This window comes from Echeneis naucrates, chromosome 19 (assembly GCF_900963305.1).
Source record: "Echeneis naucrates chromosome 19, fEcheNa1.1, whole genome shotgun sequence".
Lineage (NCBI taxonomy): Eukaryota > Metazoa > Chordata > Actinopteri > Carangiformes > Echeneidae > Echeneis > Echeneis naucrates.
Window position 1 is genome coordinate 941,653 of NC_042529.1, and position 10,216 is coordinate 951,868.

Consider the following 10,216-nt stretch of genomic DNA (forward strand, 5'->3'; position numbering starts at 1 on the left):
CACATCTGGCCCCCCCACACCTCCGCCCTCTCACACAGGGTGTCCCAGTATTTTCCAGAGACAGTGAAAGACAGCTGAGGACGGAGAGGCCCTGCATTCCAGATCTGCCCCTGAAAATCCTGCTGATGAGGAGCGGAGGGAGTCAGTTCAGATAGAAACAGTATTCGTGTGGAAGGATTTTGAGGACTTATTGACTTTGATATGAGCCAATAGAATAAAATCACAGAGCAGCTGCCTTCTGACTGTTTGCTTCAGTGACACTTTACCAAAACAAAAATATTCAATTAGCGGCCCTGAGCTGGATCAGAAATCTGGACGACATAAAAAAAAAAAAAAAAACAACTCAGCTGATTGTTTCAATCAGTTCTACATTTTTTACAAATAGTTTATTTTAATTAGTTCTCTCCTATTACATCTATATTCAAGAGCCTTTTGTAGGTTTATTAGGAAATAGAAAAAAGAAGGACTTATTTTAATGAGAAAGAATCAGACACTCGAGATAAAAAAATATATATATCACAGTACTTTTATTCAGAAAATCAAGAGTTAGGAATTGCACCAGAAAGGTTCCCAATTCTTCCTTTTACACCAACATGAAAATGAGAAAATATGATTTCAGATGAGTGGATCACTCCATCTCAGTCTGTCAGTATCAGACAGGAAGTAGCTACGTTTAAAATATTCCCTGATGATCTTTGGTGTGTTGTTTCTTCCATCTGAGTTCTACAGTTACTGGTGATTGTCAGTTTGATTAAACCTCCCACACACCCCCCAAAAAAAGCAGTTTAATTTCACCTGAGTGAATCCACACGTTTGATTGTCTCAGATCAGTTCAGTCCGGCAGATTCCTCCGGTGACGTCAGTGGTGACAGTCCTTGGTGACGCCTCCAAACTCAAACCGACTTCCTGGTTCGCGTTGCCGTGGAGACGGCTTGAATCGCCTCACTCACCAAGTTTCATCCAAACCACCGATTCACATTTTAAAATAATAAAAACAGAAAAGGCACCGAAAATCCCCGTAGTGCTGACAGTGTTGTCGTCACAGTGCGGCGCCCCGTCAGGCGTCAAGCCAAACAGCAAATAAATTACAAGCTTGAACGGAAACACACAAAAATTTGTCTAATTGAGTTTGACAGTAGCAGTCAAATGTCTTTTGTTACCTTCCACAGTAAAACCACAGACAGAGAGCTCGTTCACTGCCAGCAGTGTTCTGTCTGTTTCAGGGGGGAACGCTGGAGTTTGGGCCGGCAGCTAACCAAGTCGAAGTCAAGGCGACACTCAACACAACAGAAAACTGCTCTGGAGGCTCGAAAAGTCCCAGCTGACATGGTTTTGGTGAGTCCCCAGATAAATGAACATGACTGGTTAGAATCAACAACAGCTCAGTTGTTTCCACAATAATAAAAAGAAAGGAATAATCATCATTCTCCTGTTCCTTAGGAATGATTTAAAAAAGATAAATAATTCATTTCAAATGTTTAGTGGATAGAACTGATCTTTAAAATTAAAAAACCTCTAAAACCTTAAAAGACAAAATCAAATAAGTGAGAAAATGAAATGTCAGTTGCAGAGCTGAGGCCAGCGTTCGTGTATGACCACAACCACAAATGGAAAATTTTCACTGTACACGTGAAATCTTTGACCTGTTGTTGGCGCTAGATCGGAAGAACAATTCAACCTACAAATCCCTGGAAGCCACGCTTTCTAGGAAAATTAAATCCTTTAAACAAATAAAACTAAATTTGCTTCCTGCAGCAGCTGTCACTTAAAGGAAGACGAAGGAAAGGAGTGTTTGTTTCCTTCATCAAAAGAAAACTTGTGCTCGCTTCAGGGAGTCATTCTGACAGCAGTCAGCGCTCTTGAACGCTCACTTGTGCATGTAGAGTCGGATGAGTCCCGTCTGGTGCAGCTGCTGCCACAGATTCATCTCCATTCGCAGGTCGTGGTTGGCGTAGAAGCCCACTGGCCGATAAATGCTGTCGTAGTAGTGGTCAGAGTAGTTTTTATAGTCCGGGGTCATGAAGCCGTACGCACTCACCTTCAGCAGCCAAGAAAAGACAACAAGCATGACAAGAGGTTTTAGATCAGGAGCTCTTGTTTTCACTGCATGTTGCAACAGGTTTTAATGATCTCTGAGGGAGATCTGCAAAAAGTGCCAGTGCGTGTCGACTTGCACCCACTGAAGGCCACAGCAGGCCTGAGCGCTGGAAAGCAAAACGTTCCCACGCTATCCCACAGTAAACAGAATAAAGAACTGAATGATGGGTGTCACCTGGTCACAGGTATGCACGGCAGCCAACAGCATCACAGCACCTGTCGACGGACGGTAGATGTCCTTGTATTTGCCCTTCAGAGTGTTAGATCGGAGGAATCTGAAAGAAACAAACCGCAGATTCACTTTTAACTGAGGTCACATATGGAAGAGGAACAGAAAGTTTCACGCACACACATGCACAGACAGAAGAGCGACAACAGCTGGCTGGCTTGCTCACCTGTTTCTGAGGTAACGGACGAAGTCTGGGTGGTACATCTTCAGCTTGGCGGCCGACACGTCCTTTCCAAATAACGTCAGAGGGCTGTGGAGGGAAAACAGCAGCAGATTCTCTGATGAAATTGCTGCTGTGTTTGTTTTGTCTAGATGGAAATGAAACTTCAGCAAAGATCTTAACCATCATTCAACCACAAAGTTGGTCACCAACAGATTTGGATATTCCGTGTGTGTAGATATGGAGGACGAACTCACTCCTTGTTTTTATCATGGCCACTCTTCACCAAAGTGTGTGTGGCTGCAGCCTTCATCATCAGATAATCACGATCATGATCAGGCAGGAAGACGTATCGTGTTTCCTGTCGAGCAGCAGAGAGATGAGTCTCAAGCTGGAATGTCATCATTTCATCAGGAGAGACGTCTTACTGTGGCCCTGACCTTGGACACGGGCGGCCCTCCGTACCCGGCTTTGGCGTAGTTCCTCATGGAGTTCATTAACGTGTTGGTGGAGAAGGTGTAGTGGGTCGTCCGAGAGCCCACGTCCTGCTCGAAGCCTTTGATGATCGCCCCGTTAGTCCTGAGCATCACAAACACAGACGCAGAAGGATTGAGTCAGTCCGGGAAGCCCAGACCAGAACCAGAACAGAGCTGGAAGCTGTTTCAACTGCTCAACCTCAAACCGACTTCAGAAACTCATGTCAGGAGACATCAGGCCCCCGACTCTCTTTATTCCCACACAGAGCCTCCGCAACCTGAAACCAAATATCCAACACTAAATTCTCTCAAATATTCAGCTAGCAGGAGGTTCAACTACAAACTGAAGGATTCTGGGATTTTAATCCAATTTTTGTGATTATGAAAATCTCCCAAATGCTTCATATAAAGGAAAGTTGGCTGCTGCTCAGACATGCAGCTCCATAAGAACATGAAGTAACACAGCAGGTTTTCTTGTTAAAACACGTCTCAGTGCCAGACGAGCTCGTCCACCTGAAGACGTAATGATGTCCGTCGATCTCCGTCCCTTTCCCGGAGTCCTTCAGTATCCCTCCGTTCCCCACCACGGCACAGCGGGTACACCTGGAGCCGTTGCTGAGTTCCCTCCAGCCGTCCAACATCTGGCTGTTGGCTGAGAGGTTGAGGACGGACAGAGTGTCCACCAGCACTGTCGACACAGAGACACAAAGTGTGAGGCCTTGTGTGCAGATTCACACACTGGAAGTTCCAGGTTTTCCTCCATCAATCACCCAAATTAGTTCATCCCTTCTGTCTGGATACATGAAGGTGAGGACACCAACATCAAAAGTTGTGTACATGCTGCATATTTCTGAATAAGAATATTTTTAATTAAATACCAGAAACCAGAGGCCTTCTCTTCCTTCCTACATCCTGACAGGTACTTAAACGCAACACAGCACATGTTGACAGTTTGGAAACTGAATAAAAAATTCATGTTGAAGTGGAGCCAACGCTGAGGAACCTTAAACCTGCATTCTATCGAATGGCCATCAGCAGGACGACTCCGTCAGAATAAAAAAAATACACTGAAAAAGACTCACTGTTCAAATCAAAGCTGGCCCAGCCGTGCACTCCTTGATATTGGCTGAGGCGTTGGTGCTGTTCAGGTGTGGGGTGTTTGGCCCACTGCAGAACCGGGATATTTGGCAGAAAGCGGGCCCCGAATTCAGTTTGTGCCACGTGACTTCGTATGCTTTCTGTGCAGTCCTGCGGGGAGCAGATTTCTTATCAAACATGCCCATTCTCCTCCCCCATCGACAAACTTGGTCACAGGACCTTCACTCTTAGGAGGCTTTGCAACCTCAACATTAAGCAGACTCTCACTGGAGGCCTCATAGCGAGCAGCACTAACAGGAGCTGGTGGTTTCATCTGCACAAAGACATATTTTCATTATGAAAATTACATGGACACTTTGCTGATGCATGAAATATGAAACGGTTCCACACTCTCCTTGCCTGAGCTCTCTGCTCCTGCTTATCGATTCAGCATGTGACGGCTCGACTGCAGCTTCAACTAAGTTTCAGTGAGATTCACATAAAAAAAATAAAAAATAAATATATATATAGAGAGAGAGAGAGAGTCATTTCATTTTCCCAGAACCCTGAGATTCCCCTCAGAGGTGTTCTCACTGGAGAAACAGAGTCAGACTCTCAGAGACATGACTCTATTTCCTGTAAGAAAGGTCCACCCAGACAATCGGAGACCAGCAGGAACTTTTTGCCATCAGCTCATAAAGAAGAAAGGTGATGTATTTAAGTTAAAAAAAGAAGAAGTGAAGAAGAAAGACCTTGTGCCTCCCTCCTCTGAACCACCTCTGAACCCATCCGGTTCTGTTAGAGAAGCTGAAACCATTAAACACAAAGTGAACGACTCATCTTCTGTGGCTGCAGATTAATGTGGTCAGAGCTCGGTGGGGGGGGGGCAGACAGACAGAGGACTCACTGTCTGCAGGGGGACGTCCTCACTCGTGTAGGTGTCTCCGATGAAGGGGGGCTCTGTGGACCGTGGAGGCTGCAGCTTGGGGGTTTCGACATCAGTCCTGGTTCTACCGGGCCCATTGGGCCTGGATTCAGACTTGGACTCATCCCCATTTGCATTGTTTGTATCTGGGTGACGGGTGGATGTGGGTGGCTGATGGGTCCGCCCGTCACTGCTTCTCTGTCCCTGTAGAGGATGTGCAGAGTCTCCTGAGATGCTGCAGACAAACGAAACATGGACGGGATGAACATCAGCTCAGCAGCTCAGGGCTGGAAACATCTGAAACAGCGGTGTGGAAGCATTGGACTGGAAAAATGACACATGAATGATTCTTCTGCTCACTTTGAAAGACAAAATATTTAAACTTTTCTACTTCCTTTTGAGCCTCAAACCCAGAAAGAGTAAATCATGTAGTTTTTCACGTTTGTGGCCACTTTCTGTTTCTTTGTGTTTTTCTTTCTTTTTGGCCCGCTCAGTGATGGCTAACAGCCAATCTGATCATTGACATGACAATTTAAAAAAATCAGTAAAAATTCAGTGTTGCAGCCTGACAGAGGAGGAAGTTGTGCAGCTCAGGTAGCAATGGCATGACTGATTATGATTTGAGTTACAATAGCTGATGATGAGTCATGAGCTGGAAACACACACACATCCACACAGAACAAAAGCAACAGCTTGTCTCATGTCACAGTCATGAGAAAATATACAGCATAGGCAGAAGCAAACAGGATGGACTAGAAGGATATTAAATTGTGAAACATGAACACCATTTTACTTCCAAAGGTGTTTCCTTCTCTCATTTCTGTTTCACACAAACACCACTGTCTCCTTGTTGAGAGGTTAAATGTAAATTTGTTTATGTAAAGTAAATGCAAAATGTTCATGGTTCAGATTTATTTGTATAGCGCCAAATCATAACAGAGTTACATCGAGGCACTTTACATAAAGAGCAGGTCCAGACCAAACTCTTTATAAAATGATTTAAAGAGACCCAACAGATCCCCCGATGAGCAAGCACTTGGCAACAGTGGCAAGGAAAAACTTCCTTTAAGAGGTAGAAACCTCGAGCAGAACCAGGCTCAGGGGGGGCGGCCATCTGCCTCGACCGGTTGGGTTGAGAGTGGGAGAGAGAGAGAGAGAGAGAGAGAGAGAGAGAGAGAGAGACAGGCATTGGAGGAGGGGGGGGGTGTAGGCAGGAACATGTTGCTGCATGAAGTTCATGGAGTTGAGCTGTAATACAGAATTCATGAAATATAATGAGGGGAGAGGGTGACAGGGAGAGACAGAGAGAGAGAGAGAGAGAGAGAGAGAGAGAGAAGCTCAGTCCTTCCCCCAGCAGCCTCGGCCTACAGCAGCCGAGCTAAAGAGTAGAGGACTTTAACTTTTTAACTATCAGCTCTGTCAGACAGGAAAGTTTTAAGCCTGGTCTTGAAAGTTACTAAAGAGTCCGCCCCCCGGACCGATGCTGGGAGTTGGTTCCATAGAAGAGGAGCCTGATAACTGAACAATCTGCATCCAGATTTACTCTTGGAGACTCTAGGAACCACAAGTAAACCTCCATCTAGAGAGCGGAGTGGCCTGCTAGGACAGTAAGGAACTATGAGCTCTCTGAGATACGATGGAGTTTGGCCATTAAGAGCTTTATATGTTAACAAAAGGATTTTACTACTCTATATTTTACTGGCAGCCAATGAAGAGCAGCTAACAGGAGAGATGTGATCTCTTTTCCTAGTTCCTGTTAATATTCGTGCAGCAGCGTTCTGAATTAACTGAAGGCCTTTTAGAGATTTGTTTGGACATCCAGATAGTAATGAGTTACAGTAGTCCAGCCTAGAAGTTACAAATGCATGGACTAGTTTTTCTGCATCATCCTGAGGAAGGATGTTTCTGATTTTCCTAATGTTTCTCAGGAGGAAGAAAGCTGCCCGACTAACTTGTTTTATGTGAGGGACAATGGACATGTCCTGGTCAAAGGTTACTCCAAGGTTTATTACAGTGGAGCTGGAAGCCAAAGTGATGACGTCCATACTGATGAGATGATTAGATAGTATTTTTCTGAGGTGCTTAGGACCGAGTACAATAACTTCTGTTTTGTCAGAGTTGAGAAGTGAAAAATTTCCAGTCATCCAGACTTTTATGTCTTCAAGACATGCCTGCAGTCTGACTATCTGACTGACTTCATTTGGCTTCATTGACAGGTACAGCTGAGTATCGTCTGCGTAGCAGTGGAAATTGATGCTGTGTTTCCTGATAATGTTGCCAAGAGGAAGCAGATAAAGCGTAAAGAGGATTGGTCCAAGTACCGAACCCTGCGGGACTCCATGACTGACTACAGTACATGAGGAGGAGCTGTTGTTTACATGAACAAACTGATGTCTATCTGATAAGTAGGATTTGAACCACCTTAGTGCAGTTCCTTTAATTCCAGTTTCATGTTCCAGTCTCTGTAGTAAAATATTATGATCTATGGTGTCGAATGCAGCACTAAGATCTAGAAGGAGAAGTATGGAGGCTGATCCATTGTCTGAGGCCATTAGAATGTCATTGGAGACTTTAACCAGCGCTGTTTCTGTGCTATGATGGGCTCTAAATCCTGACTGACACGCTTCAAACAAACTGTTCCCATCCAGATGCTCGTGTAGTTGTTTTGCTACAGCTTTCTCAATGATTTTAGAAATAAATGGAAGGTTCGATATGGGTCTATAGTTTGCCAAAACATCTGGATCAAGATTAGGCTTTTTAAGCTGGGGTTTGATGACCGCAGTCTTAAGTGCCTGAGGTACATAACCCAGAAATAAAGTCAGATTAACCAGATCTAGAATGAACGGCTCAATTACATAAAAGATCTCTTTAAAGAGGCTAGTTAAAGAGCATCATTTAAAAAGAAAGAGCCCCCCCTCGACTTAATGCATCTTATCTAGACCTGCAGGCTTTTAAGGCTGGAGCGCTGTCTTTTAATAACAGAGCTTATGTTTCACATAGATGTGTGAGAGGCCACCTCCAGTGAAATAGCTCCAGGCTTTCTCTTTTTTCATCAGTGCAGCTGGAGCTGTATGGCTCCTTTGTTAAAACCACAATGATACGACTGGAGGGGGGGGGCGGTAAGTGCTGCTTCCAAAAAAACGTTCATACCACTGACAATCTGAGGGTTGAAATATTTTCCTGAAAAATCTGTAATTTAGAAAACATATGGGCACCAAAATCAGGCAAGCCAGACATATTGTATTCTGATGTGTGGAGTAAATTAAAGTGCGTCTGCACAGTCAGCGCGCCAACAACCAGCATGCAAAGTTCTGGGCGGTTTAGTTTGAGGGCTTTCAATTTAATATTCAGGGAGGATTTGGTTGAATTATGGGAGAGGATGGCGCCAGCGTTTTTGGAGCTGGAATCCTGCTGGGGACAAATGCTGCTTCAATTTTTACCAAATTTTTCCAATTTATGCAAAAACCAAATCACTGGAGTTCATTTTTGGCTGAATGTGAATGACACTTTAAATCCACCACTTCCTGGAGAGCTTCAGTAATTTTGGAAATTCCATTTCACACAACTATTTATACAGCGTGACATAAAATCCACAACCATCAGCTGAAACTCATGACGGTTTTGTCCCATCGCTCACCTGTTGGTCCCTCCTATCATGAAGGACCAGGACGGGGGCCCCTCCAGGTTCACACACAGCACGTAAATGGACAGGATAAAGATGGCAGTCATCACACCAAGAACCACCTTCCTCTTGAACGCCATCCCCTCGTCACAAAGTGTGATCACCGTGCCCTCTGCCCCGCCTGAAGGAGCATGAAAAGGCAGGAAGGGAGGTCGACACTTTCCTGGTCCACCAGAAGAGAGCGGGTTGGTGATGGTGGGGTGGTGGGGGCGGGGGTTTAATTAGCCCACATCGGGATCTGGGCTCCAATCTGGGCTTTTCTCAGCACAGCTACAGTGAGGGGGAGACAAAGAGAGGGCGAAACGTTATCTCCTAGAGTCCTAAATAATCCCTTTTTAATGAAGATTTGCTCATCAGACTGAACACAAAGTGTCGGGTCGACATCTTCATGTCTGCTGATTTATCTCCTCTCTGCACTCGGTGTGCCTGAGGAGACGCAACTGAATCTCCCAAGTGACAAAACAAAAGCAGGAACGTGTCGGTCCTCAGACCTGTCGAGGTGAATGAACACTGCAGAGATCTGGAGGAGCGGGTAGGCATTAAAACAGACACCGACAATCCCCCCTCCACTTCTCACCTCTTTGTCAGTAAGTGTAATAAACAGAACTTGAGGCGAACAAAATGTGACCCCTGGGCTGCTGTGGAGTGGAGTCTGGTTTCTTTACCCGGGAGACAGAGACAATGTTTAAGAAGGAAGTGAATGAGTTAAAGAGCAACAGCAGCGATGACACTGAGTCAGTGAAGGGACACAGTTTCCCAGGTTGGTGTGAAGGTGCTCCAGCTGAGGGGAATGGAAAAAATGTGTTGGAGTGATCCAGTGATAAACTCAGCTGCCAACTCTGATAACACACACACAGCAGGAAATGTCAGCATCGAACAGCAGAGACAAAGCAGACCTGCATCATACTGTCACAGCCCTTCGCCCAGTCAGAGGTAAGTCACTCATGTCATTTCTCTCTCTGTCTGTCTCTGTCCTCGTCCAGCAGAAACACAAAAGTCTCCCATCATGGCCCAGAAACATTAAGGTGTCCCTCACCGGCAGGAAGTCCTCCTCTATGTTGTCTGATCTCAGTCTGCTGTGGTAAATGTCAGCATGGGGCTCTGAAGTTAGCGGAGCTCTGCCGCTCATCTGACTGTGGAGCAGCAGTACAGCCTCAGCGCTGTATGGGCGGGGCCACTGTGAAATAAATGAGCAACCAGCTGCTGGCAATTGGTCAACCCCCCCAACCTCAGAGCGTGGAGAGGAGGAGGAGGAAGGAGGCCACTCCAGGCGGCAGGCAGTAAAGTTAGGCATGAGCAGGCAGCTCTGAGGATCTCTGCTATGCTCACAATGTGCGGAGACCCTCCCCAAACCCCCCTTTAGATAAAAACTCCACCCCCAGCCAGATTCACAGCACAATGACAGGAGCTGACAAAGACACAGGAACTGTCAGGTGGTAAGCAGAAACAACAGGAAGCAGAGCTTCCTTCTGTGTAAATCCAGAGGAGGTGAGCCTCCACCTTTCCTTCCGTTTCCTCTGTATAAAGGAGCCACCAGTTGCTTTAGAGCGAAGACTAAAACAGAGAGGGA

General features: G+C 45.6%; 1 protein-coding gene across 3 annotated transcripts; it reads right to left on the minus strand.

Moving 5' to 3' along the window:
• Positions 1–485: 485 nt before the first annotated feature.
• st6galnac (ST6 (alpha-N-acetyl-neuraminyl-2,3-beta-galactosyl-1,3)-N-acetylgalactosaminide alpha-2,6-sialyltransferase) lies at positions 486–9,832 on the minus strand. 3 transcript variants are annotated; one of them, XM_029528108.1, is made up of 11 exons: positions 9,543–9,657; positions 9,224–9,427; positions 8,602–8,916; positions 4,947–5,199; positions 4,045–4,210; positions 3,476–3,650; positions 2,927–3,065; positions 2,744–2,847; positions 2,493–2,576; positions 2,273–2,372; positions 486–2,038 (listed from the first exon to the last, which is right to left on the minus strand). In XM_029528108.1, the coding sequence occupies exons 3-11, from the start codon at positions 8,724–8,726 to the stop codon at positions 1,868–1,870; spliced, it is 1,317 nt and encodes a 438-aa protein (XP_029383968.1). In that variant the 5' UTR covers positions 8,727–8,916; positions 9,224–9,427; positions 9,543–9,657; the 3' UTR covers positions 486–1,867. The 3 variants fall into 3 exon arrangements, with proteins under 3 accessions (XP_029383968.1, XP_029383967.1, XP_029383969.1); XM_029528107.1 differs by lacking the exons at positions 9,224–9,427; positions 9,543–9,657 and adding an exon at positions 9,683–9,832; XM_029528109.1 differs by lacking the exon at positions 9,224–9,427 and having other exon boundaries at positions 9,543–9,672.
• Between the last annotated feature and the right edge of the window lie 384 nt (positions 9,833–10,216).